This window comes from Rhamphochromis longiceps, linkage group LG4, assembly GCF_057381845.1.
Source record: "Rhamphochromis longiceps isolate RC_006_pf linkage group LG4, R_longiceps_female_GT1.1, whole genome shotgun sequence".
In the NCBI taxonomy this organism is placed as follows: Eukaryota; Metazoa; Chordata; class Actinopteri; order Cichliformes; family Cichlidae; genus Rhamphochromis; species Rhamphochromis longiceps.
Genome location: NC_140560.1, coordinates 18,281,670 through 18,305,433, shown reverse-complemented (window position 1 = coordinate 18,305,433; position 23,764 = coordinate 18,281,670). Strand labels below are relative to the sequence as shown.

General features: G+C 41.7%; 4 protein-coding genes across 6 annotated transcripts; 2 read left to right on the top strand and 2 right to left on the bottom strand.

Moving 5' to 3' along the window:
* The first annotated feature begins 997 nt into the window (after nt 1-997).
* Nucleotides 998-12,853, top strand: gys1 (glycogen synthase 1 (muscle)). 2 transcript variants are annotated; one of them, XM_085403607.1, is made up of 16 exons: nt 998-1,225; nt 2,986-3,144; nt 3,242-3,423; nt 5,609-5,800; nt 5,951-6,136; nt 6,295-6,439; nt 6,833-6,950; nt 7,086-7,206; nt 7,352-7,458; nt 7,556-7,615; nt 7,873-8,065; nt 8,312-8,438; nt 8,520-8,615; nt 8,714-8,877; nt 11,258-11,338; nt 11,469-12,853. In XM_085403607.1, the coding sequence occupies exons 2-16, from the start codon at nt 3,027-3,029 to the stop codon at nt 11,712-11,714; spliced, it is 2,136 nt and encodes a 711-aa protein (XP_085259733.1). In that variant the 5' UTR covers nt 998-1,225; nt 2,986-3,026; the 3' UTR covers nt 11,715-12,853. The 2 variants fall into 2 exon arrangements, with proteins under 2 accessions (XP_085259733.1, XP_085259732.1); XM_085403606.1 differs by having other exon boundaries at nt 1,007-1,225; nt 3,026-3,144.
* Nucleotides 12,854-12,903: 50 nt separating this feature from the next.
* aspdh (aspartate dehydrogenase domain containing) lies at nt 12,904-16,724 on the bottom strand. Of its 2 annotated transcripts, none has more exons than XM_085403608.1 (8): nt 16,576-16,724; nt 16,413-16,469; nt 16,168-16,312; nt 15,919-16,003; nt 14,557-14,706; nt 14,245-14,468; nt 14,024-14,163; nt 12,904-13,104 (listed from the first exon to the last, which is right to left on the bottom strand). In XM_085403608.1, exons 2-8 carry the CDS (start codon nt 16,465-16,467, stop codon nt 13,067-13,069), a joined length of 837 nt encoding a protein of 278 aa, XP_085259734.1. In that variant the 5' UTR covers nt 16,468-16,469; nt 16,576-16,724; the 3' UTR covers nt 12,904-13,066. The 2 variants fall into 2 exon arrangements, with proteins under 2 accessions (XP_085259734.1, XP_085259735.1); XM_085403609.1 differs by having other exon boundaries at nt 16,639-16,691.
* Nucleotides 16,725-17,056: 332 nt separating this feature from the next.
* Nucleotides 17,057-18,934, top strand: tmem86b (transmembrane protein 86B). Its single transcript, XM_085403605.1, has 3 exons — nt 17,057-17,655; nt 17,821-18,064; nt 18,253-18,934. Exons 1-3 carry the CDS (start codon nt 17,605-17,607, stop codon nt 18,702-18,704), a joined length of 747 nt encoding a protein of 248 aa, XP_085259731.1. The 5' UTR covers nt 17,057-17,604; the 3' UTR covers nt 18,705-18,934.
* Nucleotides 18,935-18,974: 40 nt separating this feature from the next.
* Nucleotides 18,975-23,661, bottom strand: hspbp1 (HSPA (heat shock 70kDa) binding protein, cytoplasmic cochaperone 1). Its single transcript, XM_085403604.1, has 8 exons — nt 23,483-23,661; nt 23,133-23,263; nt 21,523-21,739; nt 21,217-21,441; nt 20,665-20,820; nt 20,015-20,111; nt 19,810-19,921; nt 18,975-19,553 (listed from the first exon to the last, which is right to left on the bottom strand). Exons 2-8 carry the CDS (start codon nt 23,250-23,252, stop codon nt 19,473-19,475), a joined length of 1,008 nt encoding a protein of 335 aa, XP_085259730.1. The 5' UTR covers nt 23,253-23,263; nt 23,483-23,661; the 3' UTR covers nt 18,975-19,472.
* Between the last annotated feature and the right edge of the window lie 103 nt (nt 23,662-23,764).

Below are 23,764 nucleotides of genomic sequence, written 5' to 3'. Positions count from 1 at the left end.
GAGTCGTCTCTATTTTTTGAGGCGACTGAGGTCCTTCAACATCTGCCAGAAAATGCTGAGGATTTTCTATGAGTCTGTGGTGGCCAGTGCGATCCTCTATGCTGTTGCATGCTGGGGGAGCAGGCTGAGGGTCGCAGATGCCAACAGACTTAATAAACTGATCCGTAAGGCCAGCAATGTTGTGGGGATGGAGCTGGACTCCCTCAAGGTGGTGTCGGAGAGGCGGATGCTGTCCAAGATAAAGACAATGTTGGATAACACCTCCCACCCACTCCATGACATGTTGGTCAGTCACAGGAGCTCGTTCAGTGAGAGACTGAGATTACCGAAAAGCACCACTGAACGACACAGGAAACCATTCCTGCCTGTGGCCATCTCCCTGTACAACGCATCCACTTAACACACTGTTTGCTGCTACAACTACACATGTTTCTTTTCCAAATATTTATTTATAAGTGACTTATGTATGTATGTATGTATATATATGTATATATTGTACTATTCTTAGTTAGCGTATTGTCTGTCTTGTCTTAATGTTGGTTTAAAATGGAGCACTGTAACAAAAAATAATTTCCCCCAGGGATCAATAAAGTATTCTGATTCTGATTCTGATTCTGATTCTTCACTGTAGGGATGGAGAGGTCAAGGTTTGACTTTAATCTGATACCTCTAAGTAGCTCCATAGGTAGGATAGTCCACGAATGTCTCTAGTCATACTGTATTTTTTTAAAACTATAGCCCTCTGGGAAGCTTATAAATAGCTCTGGCTCTCCCCCTTCTCACAGGAAACTAGAAAAAGCTCCCTGCTGTACGTGACTCCCCTCTTGTGTACGGCTAAAACATTCGTTCACCAATAACAGCAGCTCTTTAACCACTTCCCAGCCAATCGCACGTCCCCGCCGAGGAAAACACCCAGTTCCTGTGGTGTTTTATGTAAAAGGCGGAGACACGGAGAAGCCAGGGGCCAATAGGAGTGCAGCTCATGAATAATGTGTGGGCGGAGACTCCAAGCTCACCAACCCAGCCTCCTTCCTGCATCGCAGGCCATGAGCGTCCCGTCCCTCCGCACGACCCGAGCGCACCGGGCCAATGTGAATCGCTGACATTTAACCAACGCCGCCGCCCCCTTCTTCTTCTCACTCTGCGCTGTTATTATTTTTATGGACGGACTGCGACAGCTGCCAATGCGTGCTTCATCTTCGTGAAGTTGGGACAAAACTGAAGGGTAAGTGAACATCTTTATTTCAGCCTGCCCGGTGATAATAGAATACATCCTAGGCGTGCGCGTATCGGTTCAGGACGCGGCGTCTGTGTTTTTCCGCAGCAGTGATGCAGTAGGTGCTTCATGTCACGTTCGCCCCGAAACTCACGATAGACACGCACACAGGCGTGTTGTTGCTCCCTGGTGTCTCAAGACCTGCCTGTCTTGGGACATTGTGCCCTTTTCCCAGCAATGTGGACCTGCTGAGCAGTAACCACTCTATTCACTAAAAGGGACGTCAGCAAGGTCACGATGGTAATGATGATGATGATGATGATGATGGTTTACAATGAAATCCTAGGCAGATAGGAACCCCTTCACAGAGCCGGGGGGAATCCCATGTGGATTTCCAGAGAAAGTTTAATTCAGCAGTAAGGTGTTTACGCTCAGGATCGGTGTAAAGCATGGTGATGATGGACTGAGGACCTTTCATATCTCGCTATAAAAACACAATCAGAACAGAATCTTCGAGGGGCTACATCCAAAAAATAAGAAGGCAAATTTATGCAAAGCTTAAGTGTTTGGTTTGTCATCAACTTGAAGGCTTCTCCGTCTGTGAGTGCCCGGGGTCAGCCTTGTGTTCAGTGCTATCAGTAGCAGCTCAGCGCAAACACGCTGGAATTTGAGTATCATCTTCTTCCTTACAGTAAAAAAAAAAATTACCTTAAAAAAAATCAAAGCGCAGACAGGATTTTTGTAACATGTGGAAGAGGCTATTGGTTTGCATGCATGAACATCAGCTGATTGCTTTTTACAGTAGCTCATCATCAGCAACATTTGCTACAGGATCAAGTTTATACCTGATCAGTGTCCTTATCTGTTTATCCGTTCTCATGGCTCTCCCCACTTTGTGGGGCTCTCTGTCCTGGTCGTTGTGTCCTTGGGCAAGACACTTCACCTACCGCCTACTGGTGTTGGCCAGAGGGGCCGATATGGCAGCCTCACTTCTGTCAGTCTGCCCCAGGGCAGCTGTGGCTACTACAGTAGCTTGCCTCTACCAGTGTGTGAATGTGAGAGTGAATGAATAGTGGAACTGTACAGCGCTTTGGGTGCCTTGAAAAGCGCTATATAAATCCAATCCATTATTATTATTATTATTATTATTATTTGTGCCAGAAGTTTCATCAGATCTACAAGCAGGAACAGAACACCCGGTTTTGAACTCAAAGTAGAGGACTGACCTTTAAATGTCCAGTACTAATGATGCAGGTGCAGGAGTGCTTGGAAATAAAATGTTCTGTCAAAGTGATGTGCATTTCTGTGCATGTGTGAAGAAGAAGCCCTGTGGTTCTATTAGATGGTGACCCAAGGAAACCTGAAGATAGACTACTGTTACTCAACACTTTAGTGCGTTTGTTTGACCAGGCGCTTGGTTCCTGTGAGAGCAGCTGCAGGTTTATCTTATATCAGGGAAAGAGGTGAAATGTGTGGAAATGAGACTTGTGAAAAGAAGTGAGATATGTTGAGTTTGGATTCCAGGTGTGTAATGTCGTAAGAATGATGCAACCGGGTGTGTTGTTTAATGAAAGCGTAAAGGTTTCATATAGCTATGTGAGGAGATGTTGGTTAAGAGGAAATTGCTCATTGAAGCCGCTTGAGGTTAACCTGGTGAAGTTTAAAGATTAAGAGTGGCTTTTGTTTATGATTTAGACAACGTATTAAAAAACTTGACATGCTTTTATCAAAGATGAGGAGTTTAGTGTCTGTGTGTGTGTGGTTGTAAGGTGTCCCCGTCTCAGCGGAGTGTCTTCTATATTTACCCAGCATGCCGCTGGCTCGAAGCCTGTCTGTCACGTCCCTGTCAGGACTGGAGGAATGGGACGAGGAGTTTGATTTAGAGGATGCCGTCCTTTTTGAAATAGCCTGGGAGGTTGCTAACAAAGGCAAGTGTTTGGTGGTTTTTGAAGATAATTAAAAAAAATTATGCCAAAAGACAATGTCGTTTGTGTTGAATCACATTATATCTTTCTATGTGTGAAGTTGGAGGCATCTACACCGTCATCCAGACCAAAGCCCGTCTGACCTCAGAGGAATGGGGGGAGAACTATTTCCTGGTGGGTCCCTATGTGGAGAGCAACGTGCGCACTCAGGTGGAGCTGATCGAGCCCACAAACCCCGCACTCAGGCGGACCATTGACAAGATGAACTCCAGTGGGTGTAAGGTACTACCATATGTAAACTAAAACACAAACACCCCTACACACACACACACAGACACTGAGTTAAATTTATACGATCCACTGACGGGCAGTCATCCTAACAACTCGTGGCTGAGGTACTAATAGTTTATTTGTGTATGCATGCAGTGAATGTGCGCTCTAATGCCCAATTAGAGTTCATCTTTCACTCATCTTTTACATCTGACACACTCCCACTCTGCCCAGCCTTCTGTCCTTGACCACAACTCAAAACCCAGTGACATTTCCCCCGCAAAGGTTAGAAGTTGTATCGATGTCTCTCTGTCTCTCTCTTTCTCACAAATGCGCTCCAGAAATAGATGACGGAGTGTGATACTTCTAAAGCTTTGTGCTGTGTCATTCTGAGTGTAATGTGGAGTTGTGGGAAAAGGTTAGGACTGGTAGCGGTACGCTTTTAAAGGGGTTAGTGCAGCCAGGTCAGTAAAGCCTGTATGGTTTACTTTCAGCCACAATTGATGGGACAAGAAGAGAGCAAAAGCAGGCTGCAGCAACACTGAATTTGCATGTTTCATATTATGTTACTAGTTCCTTCCCTCTCCTCTGCTCTTTGTTTCTGTGTGCACATGTGGTTCAACAGCAGAGGCATCTGAAGATAACATTACTTATGTTACATTGCTAATAAGGGTGTCCCAGCAACACTCGGTGTGTCTGAAAGTTTGGTTTGTAATGATAGTTTTGTTTAGTTTTGCCCAGTGGATTACAGGTATCATCCCAGGACCCTCCCATTTTCAAACAAAACGTCTAAGGTTTTATGTACCGGTATCAGAACATAATAAAAATCTATTGATTCTTACTAAATACTGAAATAACTTATATACAACCTGATGAACAACAGTGCATGACATATTCACTGTGCCATTGTTATTTTGCAGAAGCAGTGTGGGGGGGGGGGGGGGGGGGGGAAAGAGTGCACCCCGTGACTCAGTAGTTTGTAGAAACAGCAGCAGTAACTTTTAGGGATTGTTTTGTTTTTTGTTTGACATTATCAGTCTCTGATCATGGTTGTGGTGGAATTTTGATCCACTCTTCTTTAAACGGTTGCCTCAGTTCATGCAGCTCTTTGTTAATGTCCCACCAGAGTATTTCCATCATGTTCAGGTCTGGACTCTGACTGGGCTAAGAAAATGCATTGATTCTTTTCTTTTTCAGCCACAAATTTCCTGCCGTCCTTGTAATCATTGTCCTGTTGCAGGACCCATTTTCTACCAAGCTTTAGTTATCGGATATTTGGGCTCACATTTGACCCCTTAATACTTTGATATACACACGGGTTCATAGTGGACTTCATGACTGCAAGGTGCCCCAGTCCTGGGGTTGCAAATAAGCCCACATCATCAGTCCTCCACTGCCGTGCTTGACAGTCAGTATGAGGTATTTGTGCTGACGTGCTGTGTTTGGTTTTCAACAAATATGGCTCATTGAACAGTTTGACCTTGAGGTGAATTTGCTTTTCCACTCATGGGATGATTGAGGGATTGTTAACACATACCTGAATGTTCCAGACAAGCAAAACTGGCAAAACGTCTGCTTTTATAGAGCTGCTCACAGTTAATTATCATTTGATTGACTAATTTAAAGTTATCCTATCAATTCCCATGCAATGTCTTTGTTTTTCATGCACTTTCATGCAACCTTTGTTAAATAACAAATTTTTCAGACCTGCTAAAGACTGTAGTAGTGGTAGTAGTTGTGGACACTGAATGAATGGGGCCCAGGGTTGCTTACAGATGCACAAGTGGTGTGGGGGCAGGGTGCCAGCAGTGGAAAGTGGGAGGAGGGGAAATAATTTGCCTGTTCATGGTTCTGTGCAGCCTAAATAAGGCTGAAGGAACGTAAGAACCTCAATGTCATTTTAAGAATTGAAGATGGTGATTTGATTACCAGATGATGTGTTTTTAAAGGTTTATTCATTGCTGGTACAAATTTTAGATCATTAGTTTTGGCATTAGTGTATTAAACTATTCCACTTTAGTTGCGTTCTAAGCAGCATGAATTGCAATTCTAACAACGAGAAATACTCAATCCAGGCTTTCTTAGACTGGAATACATTTTTGTAAAGACATAGAAGTCATTCACTTACGTTATGTTAGAGAGAGAAGGACTAACCAGTTTTTTTTTCTCCCTTTCGCCCTTGTCTGTTTTCTTACAGGTCTACTTTGGCCGCTGGCTTATTGAAGGTAGTCCCTACGTTGTGCTCATTGATATCGCGTTCACCGCCTGGTCTTTAGACTCCTGGAAGAGCGAGCTGTGGGAGCTTTGTTCCATTGGCGTGCCATGGTTTGACCGTGAGGCCAACGATGCGGTGCTGTTTGGTTTCCTGACCGCTTGGCTTCTGGGAGAGGTCAGCAGCTCAGACTTAATACTACACAGCTGATGAGAACGGGCATAAAACATAAAGATGGATTATCTGTAGGTCCTCCAGCAGTTTAAAGGGCTCTTTAAAGCAGCATATTAAACTAATCTGAACCCTTTCTTTCCTTCCAAATCACAGTTTGCAGCCCAGTGTGAGCAGCCTGCGCACATTGTGGCCCATTTCCATGAGTGGCTGGCAGGGCTGGGGCTGGTGTTGTGTAGACAGAGACAGCTTCCAGTGGCAACCATCTTCACCACACATGCTACACTCCTGGGGCGCTACCTGTGTGCTGGAAACGTGGACTTCTATAACAACCTAGCAGAGGTATGTAGCTGCTTTTTTATTAAGTATCAGTTCAATAAATAAAGATGCCATCAAGCAGTTGTTGGCTTTGAATGTGTGATTTATATGAATATAAATATGAACTATTTCAAAAAATAGCTGACTACATTATAGACTCTCTGTGGTCTGTCTGTGTTCAGTTCAATGTAGACAAGGAAGCGGGCGATCGACAAATCTACCATCGCTACTGTATAGAGCGTGCAGCGGCACACTGTGCCCACGTCTTCACCACAGTGTCTCAAATTACTGCCATTGAGGCTGAACACCTGCTCAAGAGGAAACCAGGTGTGTAGCAGTGGACTGGTGTGTGTAAGACGGCAGCATGCCTCCAGCTCCCCCTGCAATACTCTGAATATAGAAGTCTGAATATGTAAAATATAATATATATAATATAATGCTTTCAGTGTAGTATTATTTTAAATTAACCCTTAGAAAATCCTTAAAAATCATGACTCATTTTGTCTTAAGAACAAAAAAGTAACAGCTTCCCAAAAACCACTTTAAAAATGTTACATAGTAATATTTTTTTCCACTTTAAATTACTCACTCTTTTAAAACTACTTCAGCCTGAACTATACATATCGAGTATTAATTATGCTTTGGAGATTTTTAATCTACCTGACTATCAAATCATCACCTTTTCTCTACTGCATGCTTATGCTTTGCCTGCTTCCACAGATATCGTGACTCCCAACGGGCTCAACGTGAAGAAGTTCTCAGCTATGCACGAGTTTCAAAACCTCCACGCTCAGAGCAAGAGTCGGATTCAGGAGTTTGTCAGGGGACACTTCTATGGGTTAGTCCGCACGTCACAGCGTGTGTAAAGTGCTTAAAAGTTAATGAATTTAGCCAGAAAGGGGAAGTGACAAATCAAGTTGTGTGTATTTTTTTTTTTTTTTAAATTGTATGTTGGTGACCATCTGACCATCAGACACCTCGACTTCAACCTGGACAAGTGTTTGTTCCTCTTCATCGCTGGGAGGTACGAATTCTCCAACAAAGGAGCCGACATCTTCTTGGAGGCTTTAGCCAGACTCAATTATCTACTGAGAGTACGTATGTGTGGCTGTGTTCACAGATGTGCACATGTGTTCACAGATGTGGAAGGAGAAAGGTCAATCCTAGGTGTTTTTTTTTTTGTTTTTTTTAAAAAGATAAAACAAAATCTAACTCCAGTGTCTGTATGGTCCATCAAAGGTCAACCACAGTGACGTGACAGTGATCGCATTCTTCATCATGCCAGCTCGGACAAACAACTTCAATGTGGAGACCTTGAAGGGCCAAGCAGTCAGGAAGCAGCTCTGGTGAGGTTCTTTAAAGATGTAGTTATTCATTTTGAACTTAAAGGAGTAATGGATTTGAATTTTTATTTTATTTTTTTAATTTTTTTGTCCCTGGCAGGGATACTGCTCAGACTGTGAAGGAGCGCTTTGGAAAGAAACTTTATGAGTCACTTCTGGTGTAAGTCGACCCCTTTTTAATCCTGCCTCTTAAAAACTGTAAGATGTAAAAAGTATTAGACACCCAGCTTATTACAACAAATATCTCCTAATAAATAGTCCCCAATAAAGGTATGCATTAAACTTGGATATACCTGAATTTGTAAAAATGTTGAAATCTTATTGGTTTTATTAAATTCAAACCTGCTAATTATTTGATTTTTTGTTTTTTTTGTGCTGTGAGTTTCGTTTTAACATTAACTCGAGCTTTTTCTTCAGTGGGCAGCTGCCAGATGTGTCGAAGATGCTGGACAAAGAGGATTTCACTATCATGAAGCGCGCCATCTTTGCCACTCAGAGACAGTGCCAGCCTCCGATCTGCACTCACAACATGCTGGAGGACAGCAGCGACCCCATCCTCAACTGTGTTCGCCGCATTGGCCTTTTCAACAGCTCTGCTGACCGGGTCAAGGTAGGTCACGTGACAGGAGGTGACCGCTGGAAGATTCCCTGTCGCCTTTCTGGGATTTAAGTTGTTAATTTATTTTGATTTATTTTTTTTAGTTTGTGAGGTATCATAGTCGCACCTGAAAGAAAAGTGTTGTGAGCATGATTCTGTAATTTTATTTTTTCCTCAATCTGAATTACCCCTCATGCTGCTGGTTCTGGCAGTGTGCCCTATCTGTCTGTAACACTGAATTTCTTCTTCATCTGTTAGATTATCTTCCATCCCGAGTTCCTTTCATCCACCTCTCCTCTTCTTCCAATGGACTACGAGGAGTTTGTAAGAGGTTGCCACCTTGGCGTCTTTCCCTCTTACTATGAGCCCTGGGGCTACACACCTGGTATGATTCATTCATGCTGACAAGATGCATCTATGTGTGTATTAATATAAAAGTACTAATTATTGTTTCCCTGTTTATCAGCTGAGTGCACTGTCATGGGAATTCCATCAATCTCCACTAACCTGTCAGGTTTTGGCTGTTTCATGGAGGAACACATAGCAGACCCAACGGCATATGGTGCATCTTCATGCCTTCTCTTCTAAATTCTACTGTTTTTCAAAAGAAGTCCTCTTTTTAAGATAATCAGGAAAAACTGCTGCTTTTTCGCTTTGCAGGTATCTACATCCTGGACCGCAGGTGTCGGGGAGTGGACGAGTCATGCAACCAGCTCACTTCCTTCCTGTTCCAGTTTTGCAAGCAGAGCCGCCGCCAACGGATCATCCAGAGGAACCGCACTGAGCGTCTGAGCGATCTCTTGGACTGGAAATACCTCGGCAGGGTAACATTACAAATCCTGTTGCACATCTCTGGACCCCTCGGCCTTCATTGTCTTTGTTGTTTTCCTTCTTGATCAGGGGTGTCAAACATAAGGCCCACGGTCCAGAATCGGCCCGCCAAATGCTCCAGTTCAGCCTTTTTGGCAGGTTTGGAAAATGTGAAGGGGGGCATACATTTCTGAGCTTTTCCTGCTGTTAAAGTCCTCCCCGTGGCCATTCATACTACAAAAGTAATTGAGTAATATATACAGTGGGGCAAAAAAGTATTTAGTCAGCCACCGATTGTGCAAGTTCCCCCACTTAAAATGATGACAGAGGTCAGTAATTTGCACCAGAGGTACACTTCAACTGTGAGAGACAGAATGTGAAGAAAAAAATAATCCATGAATTCACATGGTAGGATTTGTAAAGAATTTATTCGTAAATCAGGGTGGAAAATAAGTATTTGGTCAATAACAAAAATACAACTCAATACTTTGTAACATAACCTTTGTTGGCAATAACAGAGGTCAAACGTTTACTATAGGTCTTTACCAGGTTTGCACACACAGTAGCTGGTATTTTGGCCCATTCCTCCATGCAGATCTTCTCGAGAGCAGTGATGTTTTGGGGCTGTCGCCGAGCAACACGGACTTTCAACTCCCGCCACAGATTTTCTATGGGGTTGAGGTCTGGAGACTGGCTAGGCCACTCCAGGACTTTCAAATGCTTCTTACGGAGCCACTCCTTTGTTGCCCGGGCGGTGTGTTTTGGATCATTGTCATGCTGGAAGACCCAGCCGCGTTTCATCTTCAAAGTTCTCACTGATGGAAGGAGGTTTTGGCTCAAAATCTCACGATACATGGCCCCATTCATTCTGTCCTTAACACGGATCAGTCGTCCTGTCCCCTTGGCAGAAAAACAGCCCCATAGCATGATGTTTCCACCACGATGCTTCACAGTAGGTATGGTGTTCTTGGGATGCAACTCAGTATTCTTCTTCCTCCAAACACGACGAGTTGAGTTTATACCAAAAAGTTCTACTTTGGTTTCATCTGACCACATGACATTCTCCCAATCCTCTGCTGTATCATCCATGTGCTCTCTGGCAAACTTCAGACGGGCCTGGACATGCACTGGCTTCAGCAGCGGAACACGTCTGGCACTGCGGGATTTGATTCCCTGCCGTTGTAGTGTGTTACTGATGGTGACCTTTGTTACTTTGGTCCCAGCTCTCTGCAGGTCATTCACCAGGTTCCCCCGTGTGGTTCTGGGATCTTTGCTCACCGTTCTCATGCTCATTTTGACCCCACGGGATGAGATCTTGCGTGGAGCCCCAGATCGAGGGAGATTATCAGTGGTCTTGTATGTCTTCCATTTTCTGATGATTGCTCCCACAGTTGATTTTTTCACACCAAGCTGCTTGCCTATTGTAGATTCACTCTTTCCAGTCTGGTGCAGGTCTACAATACTTTTCCTGGTGTCCTTCGAAAGCTCTTTGGTCTTGGCCATGGCGGAGTTTGGAGTCTGACTGTTTGAGGCTGTGGACAGGTGTCTTTTATACAGATGATGAGTTCAAACAGGTGCCATTCATACAGGTAACGAGTGGGGGACAGAAAAGCTTCTTACAGAAGATGTTACAGGTCTGTGAGAGCCAGAGATTTTCCTTGTTTGAGGTGACCAAATACTTATTTTCCACCCTGATTTACGAATAAATTCTTTACAAATCCTACCATGTGAATTCATGGATTTTTTTTTTTCACATTCTGTCTCTCACAGTTGAAGTGTACCTCTGGTGCAAATTACTGACCTCTGTCATCATTTTAAGTGGGGGAACTTGCACAATCGGTGGCTGACTAAATACTTTTTTGCCCCACTGTAAACAATTAAATGACAAAAGGAGAAAAAAAAAAAAGGAACTATCTACTATAGAAATGTATGCTTCTACGTTTGGTTCACATTTAAAAAAACAAAACTGAACAGTCTACACAATGAATGAACAGAACTTTTTCTGTGATTTTGCACATTTATATCTTATGGTTTAATCCAAAGAGACGCACTGACAGGCTTTTGTTTATCACGAGATGTATTGTTGAAATTGCACTTCTCTTTCTTATGTCTCAGGAGTTAAATGTGTATTTAAAGTTCTTTAGACTGACAGACAGGAGAGTTTCACTCATCGGCCTTCTTGAGCTCAGTGGGCTGTGTGTTGCCCACCATCTAACATCAGATCAGATCCTTGCTCTAGATTTTACTTAAAGTTCTTTAGTTATTGAAAGAAACTCCTTCTTTGGAGTTTCTTGTGTATTTCTCTACTATTTGCAACAACGAGTCTCACAGATAAAATCTTTACAACAGTTATTTATTTATTTATTTTTAATTTCTCCTTCTTTTCTTCATTAGTATTATATAGCTGCCCGCCACATGGCCCTGGCTAAAGCCTTCCCTGACACCTTCATATATGAACCTCAGGATACAGCCCAAGTAAGTTAACTTGTATTTTTTTTTAATAGACACAGTATTTAAAACAAATGTGAGGTTTTTTTTTTTTTGGTTTTTTTTTGAAGGGTCCTCTTCCTGTTTATGTTTTTAATACTTTCACTCCTGTCCTCAGACCGCCGGTTTCCGTTACCCCCGACCAGCCTCAGTGCCACCATCTCCAGCCCTGTCCCGCCACTCCTCCCCGCACCACAGCGAGGCTGAAGACAACGAAGATGACGAGTGCTACGACGAGGACCTGGAGGCCGAAAAGGACAAGGTGAACATCCGCCAGCCCTACACGCTGCCTATGAAAAACAAGTCCATCGCCATCATCGGGGCCAACGGGAATGGCGACGAGGTGACGAGCGAGAAAAACTGAGACCGACGCACTACTGCTAAACCTCACTAGTGAAACTCTTATCTGTGGTTCAAGTTGTCCGTGTAGACGACTGTGGCTGCGTGAACGCGTGTGACGAATTTAATATTGGCATGTTGTGACAAAATGCATTACTGTCAGTGTCTTCCCAACCTGTGCGTACCTCAGAATTTTTAAAAACAGTATCTGTCAGTTTGATATATTTTGGTATTGTTTCAGTTACACCAGCAGTGTGACCGGTAGTTTGCTTTGTGAAGTAAATGCAGCAACTTAAAAGGAAAAAGGTTAACTGACAGATCAACACATAGGAAAACAAATCAGGATTGCTGGATTTTTGTAGAATACTAACAGTGAGTAACGTGGATCTAACAGAGGATCATTAATATTAACAGCAAACTGTGGAGTCGGATTTTATACTTCATTCAAACGTAGGTCAGGGCTGGGAGAACAGCTTATCTCTCCTTTTTTTTTACCAGCTTACCATCTCTACAAGTTCAAAACGGGAAGCTTCCTGTGAAAAAGCCCACAAAGCAATATTATGCATTAAGAGCCAGAAAGAGCATCTGTTCTTTTTGTCGTTTTCACTCGTGCCCCACATGATGTGACAACCATACAGTGCTTCACACTTGACTTTCTACCTTTTTGTAGCATTTTTTTTTCTTTTCTTTCTTTCACGCGCCTTGTTTTTTGCATAACCTCTCAAAATAGAAACAAAATGAAGAGCACACACTGATAATGCTGAAAACGCTCTCGTTCGGAGAATGGTATCGCCTTGTGTGTGAGTGTGTTCTCATTTTGTTTGTGTGCCTTACAGTATCACAGTGTGTCCACTGTACTCCTACTGTGTTTGTGCGCGCTTGTGTGTGGAGATTATTCCTTGGTTCGCCTGTTTCAGCAAGTATTTATTTGTGAAATGAAAAGAGGTAAGACAGAGGGGAAAGGGTACTGTGTCCTAAGATGGAAACTGTGTTTACAGGTAGAAGACCTGACAGAGAGAAAGGGCTGAAAAACAAGCTACTGTATGTCTTGAGTATTTGTTTTGGAAAAAAGGAAATGGTTTTGCCAGCCGTATACTGTCACTATCACTCCATTTCTCACAATCTTGCACCAGATGAACATATAATAAAATTTAAATATCTATATACACCTGTTTGGTGTTTTATAAACAGTAACGGGCTCTTCTTTCATTGTGTTTGTGCAGTTTATTGGAACAAATATATCCAAAGATTTGCTTCTTTGTAACATACTGATCTTATCTACACAGCATCTCCTTCATAAATCATTCAGATCAGCTGAAATGTTGCAGTGAATCCTCTTCTTCCGTTGTAGGTAATCCTCCAAAGTGCTTGGCTGTTTCAGCACAGGTAAACTCTGCCCCCGTGACCTTTGCAAACTGAGAAAAACAAGAATGTAAAAATCTGAGTCTTCACATGAAAAACATACTGAAACACACCGTACTCCACACTCAAAGAGGACCTATGATGCTATCACACTTAATATAATCCCCATATATCTTATGTTTGGCCTCGGTGCAGCTCCCAAGTTCATAAACTAAGAGAAACTTCCTTTAGGGCCTTTAAGGGCATCTGTGAGCCAGTTTTCTTTCTTTCTTTTCCTCTTGGAAAGGAAAGCTTTGAGCAGCAGGTGTCATCATGGGTTTGAAATCCTTTATTCTCATGGTGCATGTGCTGGAGATGACTATAATAAATATATGTGCATTTACTAGCGTCATAAAAAGCCATCGAAAAAACTGTAAAACTGAATACTTTTACAGTTTTATACTTTAATATGAGCACTCACCATTGTAATAGTGTTGTGTGTGTGTGTGTGTGTGTGTGTGTGTGTGTGTGTGTGTGTGTGTGTGTGTGTGTGTGTGTGTGTGTGTGTATTATGGAATAAATTAATGAAACACTTAAACCACACATAAGATATTAATATGAGTAATTGAGTGAGAGCGAAATGATTCAACAACGGTCACCGGAAACCAGCCATTAATCATTTGGAGCCTGAATTTAAAATTACAACAAAAAATGAAATCACCACCGCTTTCATCATCCAGGAACTGCCTGCACGCTCTGCACACATGAGGTCAGGCATTGTCTTGCACCACGAGGAACACAAGGCCCACTGCACCAGGTCTAAAAATAGCTCTGAGCATTTCATCCCTGTTTATAACTACTTTAAGGAGTTTGCTGTGCTTAAGTACAATTTGGAGGTGTTTGTGTTGACATGATAGATACCTTAAAAGGGTGACACAGAGTGCTTTACATCAGATTCACTGAGAAAGTGTTTGGCAGTCATTTAGGACTTACTGAGTAAACTATTCCAGAAAGAGCTGTAAGTTGCGCTGCCAGTAACAGCCCCGAGTTTGGCTGGATTCCTCCTCACTGTGTGTACTGAGAAACCATCAGGCCCAGTCACCTCCACTTCCACCACATGGTAGTCTCTTAACCTGCGGCATGAAGGTACATGAAGCTGGAAGATGCAGGCAGGATGGTTTCAAACAAACAATCCGACTTTTAGAAGCACTCACGCTGTATCTGACACAATCTCTCCCTGGACACCAGTGAAGCCCAGTGTCCCTGCTGCCACTGCTGCTGCTGCCATGGTGTTCACATTGTTAGGAGCGAGTGGGCACAACTCTGCAACGGAGCCTCTGAACAAAACACGCCTGCCTTCTCCCTCCGTCCAGTCAGTGAGGACGTCTCCTGTCAGCCGAAAGCAGGAGGGATGCTTGGACATTCTGATGAACAAAGCCTAAAAATAAACCATGAAAGGAAAAAGCAACATTAAATCGCTTATGTTCATTTCCATGGTTTTAAACACTGGACTATCCTTGTTTTACCTTTATTTTCCCACTGTCATTCAGCCTCTGGATGTCCTGGCCTCCCCATAATGCACCACTGGGGACGTAGAGAGTCCTGCCATACTTCTGAGCAGCCTGACTCAACTTCTGGTTCAGATCAGGATCAGCGAGGGCAGATGGAGAGCCCACCTAGAGGAGGAAAAAAACGAAAAACAAAGGTGCAAAACAAATGATGAAGTGTCATTGACTTCTCAAGTGTTTGTGGGTTAGGATGACCGTCTGTCGACTCTGAATTTTGAACCTGTTATTGAATTTAAATCTACAAAGCAAACGCTATCAAACCAAACGCCCGTGTACATGCGAAACTCTTCAAACATTAATGTGGAGATATATTTAAAATGTGATTTGCAGAATGCTTCATAGTCGCAGCTGCAGTGGAGATACCATGTGCTTGGTCTTTTATGCATTTAAATCCAGTCTGTGACTGAGAAGTGTTAATTGGAAAGTATCAAAAACAGATGAGGGTGAATTAAGACTTTGCTGGGGTTAATCCTGAAGCATATGAAAGACTATTGTCTGCAAAAAAGTGAACATTGAAGTATAGAAATGAGCATTTTCCTTATTTGCAAAGCAAATAGCCAATTTAAATAGCCAGATGCTCTCTCTGCCATCCTATTTCTGATGGTTGAGTAAAAGTTATGATTAACATTAACAGTTTGTTTCTCTATGTGAGGAATGAGTAGTTTGTGAGAAAGAATTGTGCTTAACAGTCAGATACTTTTGAGGGGTCCGTGAAGAGGACAGTGGAGGACTTTTCTCCAAGGAGGAGAACATTTAATAACCTTCAGCTGGACCGAGATTGCGATTGTTTACAGTCGAATGACATGATATTCTGTCCATTTTATGTACGCTCACAGTACCTTAAGGAAACAGTACCTCAACTGACCACTCGTTAAAACCAAGATATGCAGAAGAGCATCTCTCAATGCACAGCTTTGAAGCAGACAGGCTACAGCTGCGGAAGACCACATCCTGTCAACTAAGAACAGGAAACTGAGGCCACAGTTTGAACATATTCACCAAAATTAGTCAAAAGAAGATGCTGCCTGGTCAGATGAGGTTTGATTTCTGCTGTGACATTCAGATGGTAGGGTCCAATTTTGTTGTAAACAACATGAAAGGATGGACCCATTCTGCCTCGTATCAGTGGTTCAGCCTGATAATGATTTAATGGTATGAAATCATAAAAATGACAGATTTAAATCAAACTGTATCAGTCAATTAAAATAAAATCTGTCAAGTACTATAAATAAAATATAACATTGGAAGAATCTATCAAAAAAACAAACAAAGAAATGTACTAGCTGTTTCACTGAAATAGCAAAATCAGAAGTAGCTCACCATGAAATGAGACTGAGACAGAAACTGGAGCCCAAATTCTTTAACTATTTGAGGATGGCACACCTCAACAATCACATCGCATCGCCTGCAAAACACACAATGATTATTCTTCAAAGTTCAGAAGGGAAATTCCCGAAGATAAATACAGTACGTTTATAGCGTTCCTGATTTAATACATAAAAACACGTGTGCACAGAACAATCATGCTGTGTGCACGTGGGTTTTTAATGCTTATGCACATGTTTGCACCTTTCTGCAAAGGACGATAGATCCCCGAGTATGAGTTCAGAGGGGACTAAACCACTGAGCTTGCCAGAATTCCTGTTCCAGACAAAACCCAGAGTCAAACCGAGGGCAGGTCCATCTTTATTGATCCTCTCCACTAGGTACTGACCTAAATTGCACACACATACACACACATGCACATGCTTTCAGGAAATAATATACAGCAATTTAAAGAGTGTTTGCCTGGGATTTAAAAGGGGAATTCCGACCTAGATGTCCAAATCCTACGACTCCAATCCTTAAAGAGGAAGAATCGGTCGCCATAGCTGTACAAAGGAAGCAAACAAAGCAGATAAAAGCCCAGAGTGCAGTCGCAAAGCAAACCAATACACATGCACACATATACATGTCTATATTGACCTTAAGCCATACCTGATATCAACCCCTTCTTGCACAGTTACTGCATTTATTACTCTATACACCCAGTAAACTTACACCCCCTCCAGCGTTGTCCCACACCTTGAATTTCAATAACCAGCCCAGAGCTGCAAGAACTGTGTTCAGGCAAAGCACAAAGTTTGACTCAGAGTAGCCTGTAGTTAATCATTGTTGCAGTTCTGTGAAATTATTACACGCAGGGCTCCTCCTCCATCTGCTTGAACTTAAATCTCAGCTTCAGAAAAATGTAATTGTTTGAAATTTTCAAAACAAAATCCAGTCAAGACGAGCACTGAACATCATTCAACATACAAAGCATTTTATTCTTCTTCTATGTCAGAATGTGTGTCATACTTTCTTTGATCACAAACAAAAGAAATGTGTCATATTCATCAGTATCTATGAGCAAACGAGCCCTTTCCTTTACTTTAAATGTGAAGCACTGGAAACTGGATGGGGCTTTGGCATAGCGTGTTTTTCATAACCATCCACATTTTTTTGAACAGTTGCCACAAAAAAACCCCCAGTATTGTTATAACAAATTTACAGCTGTTTATCAAAGAATCCAATCCTTTCCTGTAAAATGAACTTTTTTTTTTTACACATTTGTTTTATGAAACATTGAGACATAAAAAAGTCTCAACAACAACAATCATCAGGTTTTGTCAGTTTCCTGATATTAAAGTTTACATTTCACAGTGATAACACCTGCACAGTTCAACTTTGCTCCTTCTGTGCTGATGTCACCAACGTAATCCTGCTGGTGAGGTCAAGGGTGAGCAATTTGACCAGCAGAACTCAAAACAGGGAGCGAATTGATTATCAGAGCGCAATCAGACAGTGAGGATCGGTCTAAAGTTCATCGACATGAAATGCAGGCAGATTGAAAGACACGACAGAGGTTCAAGGCGAGGGGTACAGGAGCTGAGGATCGTTGGAGCTGAGGATCGCTGGCAAACAAGACAGTAAAGACACTTTTATCCTTCTGAGACGTCTGCCCACAGCAGTGCTGTTTGAGAGAAGATGGACATCCTTGAGACTCACGCCTATCACAGGCGGCAGAGGAGAAATAAGGTACAGTTCACCTCTATTTACAGCCAGTATTTCTTTATTTCTAGCAGCACTTTGCTTAGTGAAACCAGATGGAAAGGAGATGTTTGAAATCATAACTTGAATCTACTTCTGTACAAAAACTTGATGCATCTCTCCCTTTTCTTTCTTTTCGTCCATTTCTATCAGTCCTGTGCTCTCTTTCTGTCTCTCTTGCCTTTCTTTTTGTCTGCAGCTCTGTACTTCTACCTTTGGACTCCTGCTTCGCCCCCGTCCATCATGTCTGCAGGTGTCAAATCTGCACCAGTACTCCTATTGGCTGCAGTGGTGCTGAGCTGGAATGGAGGTCAGAGTGTCCTAGGTGTGGTGGGAGGACTGGTCTTCTCTGCTGTTGGTGACTGCTGCCTGGTGTGGCCTGAGCTTTTCCTGCATGGTAAGCGCTGGTGGTGGATGAGTTCAAAAAATTGAGCATTTTTTTCTTTTATGAAATGTCTATTGCTCGCACATGCCTCATTATTGTAAGAAGTATTTGTAATAGTTACTTTCAGAGAGTAAATTTAACACTCCAGGATTCATAAATTGCAAATCACATGCCCATTATGTCCTCAATATCTGTTTCAGGAATGGGTGCATTTGCTGTGGCTCATCTGTTGTACTCAGTTTCCTTCCTGTCCAGTCGTTACACAAAAAACTCCTCTTCCTGCTGGAGCCGTTTTCTCTATCTGATCCTGTTTATGGTTGGAGGAGGTTATTACACATTTTTATTTCCATTTCTGCAAAAGGACCCAAACTCTGAAGTGCTAACTCCAGCTGTTGGAGTCTACTTTGTCTTAATTACTCTAATGGGTCTATTAGCAGCTAGAACTAGCAACGTAGCAACACTTTTGGGAAGTCTGAGCTTCATGGTATCCGACGCAACGCTGTCTCTGCAAGTTTTTAAGGTGGTGGCACCAATGCAGCACGGTAATACTGTTGTAATGGTGACCTATTATCTGGCACAGCTTCTAATCGCTGTGGGTGACATGCAAGCAGTAGAGGACACGGATGAGTTTTCAAAATGGAAGAGGTCCTAACCAGTATCCCTGTTGTACTCCAAAAGCTTGTACTACATTAGCTCTCCATTTCCATAAATATTTGTTGTAAGTGGTTAAAAAAAAAGAAGAAAGAAACAAAGAAAAGGAAATACATTCAATTTGCAATGTTCTAAAAATGAAAGAATTTATTTCCAAATGAAATGGAAAAACATTCAGTAAACTTCAGTTTATAATATTTATATTCTGTGATTTAATGATCAAAATATTTTCTTTGACATGCATGTTTACATGTAGATTGTGCATATGGTGGCATGATGTGAACTGCTCATTATACTGTATGTTTATACACGCAATCCCATGTTTTATTAACAGTAATAAATATTATGTCAACAACTGGGAGTTTTGTTTCAAGAAAAACTGAAAAGAGACAGGAAATGTAAAAGTAAAGCATACTATAATAAAATAAAATAGATTTAACTAAATTCAGCATTTGTGTTCTGCCAATTAAAATAGAGTACTATACATACTACCTTTAATGGAGATGCTTGGGATGACAGTTAAGATATTAAGAATGGCAAACATTGGACTGAAATAGTTGTTTTATACATTACAATATACAGTACAATTATTTACACAGTGAAATCCAGGTACTGGATCATGTGCAACTGTCTTAACAGACCAAACAACAACAACAACAACAAAAAACATGTCCCAGCTCATGAATGTTCTGTTATCTTTTCATACTGATGCCAAAACATGTCAGGGTAAAAAAAACAACAACAAGCAAACAAAGAAAGAATTAAAAAATCAACGATCCATCCCAGTGTCATCTGACTGCTGCCTGGAGAAACACATAACCCTGAGTCGCTCACAGAAATCAAGTTCTTCCTGTTGGAAACAAACATGTGACTTTAAGAGGAAGAAAAATAAGATTCAGCTTATTTTTTTAATTTTCAATCTTTTAAACTTAAAAAAAAAAAGCAGTCATATATCTCTTTATTGTTTACAACTAGTTAGCCTTTAACCACAATCACCTCTAGTTTTACATGGAAAAAACACATTTCATGACTGAAATGAAATTTTGTAGCATAATCACAACATTTCTATCGAGTTTTACGATCTGATTCTCAGGCACATGAATTACCTGACTTTCTTCTTTGCCTTGGAGCTCTTTGGATCTCTGTCTGAGTAATTCCTCCAGGCCCAGAGCAGGATTCCTGCAGTCATTGAGCCCTTGTGGAAAGTCTTCGACCAGACTACACCACCATCAGTAACAAGGACGGGTACAGTTACTAAAACCATCCATGAAATAATGTCAGATTTTCAGTATCATAATGAATGTTTCTTACCAGCAAAGGGCACCAAGCACATGTTCATGGACGGGTGAATGCGGTGTACGGAGAACTGATACCAGCTGCTGTACCATACCCATGGCAACAAGCGTGTCTGCGGGGGGAAATAATCAGGAATATGCCTGAGTTTATATTGAGTCAAGCCATTTTTTAAGGAAAGCTTGCAAAAACTTTAGATAGATGTTTAAAGAGTAAACCAATTAAATATCCAAAGTAAAAAATCTGCTGTAGTTCTTCTTGTTATGGTCTACTATGTATGTGTAGTTAAGATTAAAATAGTTTTTCCATGTTTTCCCCAGACAAAGGTAGCAAGATCAGTGAGAAACACACATACTGCAAGGATAAAACTAAAAGGGAGAAAGTATAAAAGTTTTAACACGAGATTTAATTGCTAAAAAAAATCGTTTAAAAACTTTTTATGTTATTTTACCCTTTAACTGCAGAACTTGCCATATTGGCGACTAATCATGGATGAAGAGCAAAGCTGCAAATAAAATATCTTCATTTTCCACAGAAAAGGTGTCTCTATAAGCTTTTAGAGACATTATTAAACCATGTTGTGTCTTAATAAAAGGCTACAAAGTGTTGTATTGGTACTGGTGCAGGTTTACAGCGCTATCCTGTCTGAATGTCCTTCCCATCCATACCTTTCTGTTCGGGATGCGACATCAGCAGATTGAGCAACAGGAAAGCCGACTTGGTTCTGAGCTTCTCGTTCTCTGACTGCATGCCTCGCATCAGCACTGAGAATCCATCGTGGGACAGGAAGGCCTGGAGACCTGCCTCCTGCTCTCGAACCAGACCTATGATTACGACAGGACACAGTTTTGTTGAGGGTTGTGAAGCACAGAGCTGGGACAAAAAGACGGTGCCATGTGTCATTTGGCACTAAAGAAGAAAGCAACAGATAATTTAGGCTTAAAGTTGAATTGACAGGAAACATGAGATATAACAATATCATAAACACAGGCGATACAGTTGGGAGGCTGGCCACTAAAAATAGCTGTTGAATAGCCTGTCCATCTAAAACATCAACTATGGGAACCAACTGTTGACCGCACTAAAATTCGCAGACTGTCACATGGACAATCCGAGGTTCTGGATCATGTATGTGAAATGACTGATGTGCAGCAATTGGTTGCAGGCTTGTTGTCATGAAGCTCAGTTTTGAAGCATGCGTGCATTATGGCTCTACTCACATGAGACAGCGTAAAGAGCTTTCACCCTGACGGTGGGGTTTGGGTCAGAATCTGTCAGCTGCAGAAGCTTCGGCAGCGCCCCGATGCTAAGCAAGTGGAACTGCAGCTGTGGCATGTTCTGGGCACAGGAGGCAATGAGCTGGGCAGCACGCCACCTCAACCCACTTTGAGCATGATTAAGATACTGGGAGACGCACAACTCCAGCCCACCAAGGGTCATCAGGTCTGCAGAGGACAGGATGCAGTGAGCGTACAGTGAACACACGCTGTCTTTAGCGTGCCCTCTGCTCTAATACCATTTATTACCTCTGGCATTGTCCAGATTCTCACACAGCTCGGACAGCATCTCAAAGGCCGTTTCCCGCTCACCGTCCTCATCATCATCTTCCCTATCTTCCTCTCCACCCCTCTCCCTTTCACTTCCTTCTTTGCACAGAACAGCCAAGCACTGCTTCATCTGCTCCACTTCATCCATCTGCCCTTTGCACAGTTCTGTAAGAGCTTCTCTCAGCCATGTTTTCCTCTGGAAGAAAGGCACAAAAAAGAGCCTGAAGTAGTTTGTCATGCTGAATTCAAATTCTCTGATGTGATACCTCCAAGCACGCATTAAGAAAAAAAATAAAAATAACGTATGTGGACATCAGTGTCTTACTCAGACACATGAGATTTCAAGTGATGTGCAATTATATATTACTGTACGAAAGTCTTGAGTCACTCCTCATTTCTTTATATTTGACTTCCAAGAAAGACTTTCTTTGAATTTTTAAGCAATAGTTGAGCAATAACTCTCCAGGATTTCCAAAGGTCTTTCAAAGTTTTTCTTTCAACATTGGCTTCTTTTTTTAAAAACTGACTTTCAGTCCAGTCCTTCTACCTGACCATTTTTAGAAGAATGCTTCTTTGTTTGTCTGTTGAACCACTTGACATTCAAGCACAAAAAAGGCATCAAACTTAAGAGACAAGGCCATTGCTGTGTCTACACAAGACAGAAAACTTAGCAAAAAACAGTTTAACATTTTATCTTTAAACATTGTTACAATTTCTTTAATTGAAATTAAAAAAAATGTCAAAGTTTTTAATAGTTTGAAACAGGGTTTTAGAGCCAACACGGTCATTCCCAGAGAGCTGCATGGTGTGCAAGGTTTCCTGAATTTGCGGAAACTGCACAAAGGGAGGACACAAGAGGAAGTAGCACACCTGAAAAACTATCTACAGCAAATTAACAGTATACATAGCACTGTAGGTTTACGATATCAAGCCCCTAAGTAGTATCAGTTATTGGCTGACAATTGAATAAAAACATTTGTGATAAATCAAGCTAAGAGAGAACATCATTGATGGCAATGGCATTTATTTACTTATCAAATTTAAAAGTGTTGTCAAAGATATCCCCTTCCTACCAAAATACTGAGGACTAAGTGGGGTGGGGGGCTGCCAGCAGTTCTGATTGATATAATTTCTATACCTTGTTCACTACTTAAATTAAAAGTTTTCTGTGATCCAGTTTTGTCCTGTTCATTTCTGGCCACAATGTCCGGCTTTCTGTTTGAATGCAGTATTATACTTTTGTCTCTCAAAGCACTCTGAAAACTATGAAAATGTGATATATCAATAGTTTATGGTGGGATGTTTTGCAAAGCGGAGCAACACATGTTGCTACTGTAAAAACAAAAATATTTATTATTGTTGTTGTTATCATTTTTGGATCTACTCTACTATATTATTATTATATCCTCATGCAAATAAGGCTTTTAGTTGACTAGTTGCTCATTCTACTTATTTAAGCCGTAGTTCTGTCAAAGCCACATTGTGAAGCTATGCTACAAGCATGTGTGTCCTGGTGTGAGCTACAAAGTCGACACCCAACAGTTTGTGTGGTCATCTGGCCTGATCCTGCTTAGGGTACAAGTACGTACCTCTTCTGACATGGGTTCAGGAGGGGCAGGACCCTCTGCAGCGGATCCAGCCTCCACTGCGAGCTGAAGGACCCCTTGGAGGTTCTGGGGATGTCTCCTGGTCTGCCTGTCTTCTGACATGGTGTTAACAGCTAAAGGGTAAAGTGGAGAAAAGAAAAAAAAATCAACAAGACAACTAAAGGAATATTTCAAAATAACCTCAGATTAATTTAAGTGTACTAGCAGTGGTACCAGGTAAAGCCCCACAGTTTATATACCAGGATCATACTTTACTACAAACATACAGCTCTGCTAATAATGCAAAACCTGCTGCTAGCCTCTTATAACAAAGGGTATTATTGCCCACTTACCTTTAAACTGACTCAAAATCAACGTAAAGGTAACAGACAAAGTTTCTCTCTGAGCTCAAATACAGCTCTCTCCCTCTATAAACACAGAAACGTGAAGCGCTGGAACGTTCTAGCTAGCTCTTCATCTCACGAGCAAGAGCTCACGAGTGGCAAGGGGGGCGCCATGTTTTACCGTAAAAAGTAAACCAAACGGGCAAGCAAAGTAATTTTTGGATACTCTTTGCTCTCAAATCAACGTCATTTTAGACTTTCCATTTTTTGCTTTAAAGTCAGCTTTTCAAA

What these genes read in the sequence shown, in the direction of transcription:
- gys1 (XM_085403607.1), top strand. Translation starts at nt 3,027, where the DNA reads ATGCCGCTGGCTCGAAGCCTGTCTGTCACGTCCCTGTCAGGACTGGAG. An exon ending in CTTTATGAGTCACTTCTGGT is followed by an intron (nt 7,616 to 7,872) that starts GTAAGTCGACCC and finishes CTTTTTCTTCAG; the next exon opens with TGGGCAGCTGCCAGATGTGT. An exon ending in ACTGGAAATACCTCGGCAGG is followed by an intron (nt 8,878 to 11,257) that starts GTAACATTACAA and finishes TTTCTTCATTAG; the next exon opens with TATTATATAGCTGCCCGCCA.
- aspdh (XM_085403608.1), bottom strand. Translation starts at nt 16,467, where the DNA reads ATGGCGACCGATTCTTCCTCTTTAAGGATTGGAGTCGTAGGATTTGGA. An exon ending in TGTCTCAGTCTCATTTCATG is followed by an intron (nt 14,707 to 15,918) that starts GTGAGCTACTTC and finishes TTCCTCCTCTAG; the next exon opens with GTGGGCTCTCCATCTGCCCT. An exon ending in TTTCTGGAATAGTTTACTCA is followed by an intron (nt 13,105 to 14,023) that starts GTAAGTCCTAAA and finishes TGTTTTTCTCAG; the next exon opens with TTTGCAAAGGTCACGGGGGC.
- tmem86b (XM_085403605.1), top strand. Translation starts at nt 17,605, where the DNA reads ATGGACATCCTTGAGACTCACGCCTATCACAGGCGGCAGAGGAGAAAT. An exon ending in GGCGGCAGAGGAGAAATAAG is followed by an intron (nt 17,656 to 17,820) that starts GTACAGTTCACC and finishes CATTTCTATCAG; the next exon opens with TCCTGTGCTCTCTTTCTGTC. An exon ending in GCCTGAGCTTTTCCTGCATG is followed by an intron (nt 18,065 to 18,252) that starts GTAAGCGCTGGT and finishes TATCTGTTTCAG; the next exon opens with GAATGGGTGCATTTGCTGTG.
- hspbp1 (XM_085403604.1), bottom strand. Translation starts at nt 23,252, where the DNA reads ATGTCAGAAGACAGGCAGACCAGGAGACATCCCCAGAACCTCCAAGGG. An exon ending in GTCGCATCCCGAACAGAAAG is followed by an intron (nt 20,112 to 20,664) that starts GTATGGATGGGA and finishes TTCCCCCCGCAG; the next exon opens with ACACGCTTGTTGCCATGGGT. An exon ending in GTGCTTGGTGCCCTTTGCTG is followed by an intron (nt 19,922 to 20,014) that starts GTAAGAAACATT and finishes ATGGTGGTGTAG; the next exon opens with TCTGGTCGAAGACTTTCCAC.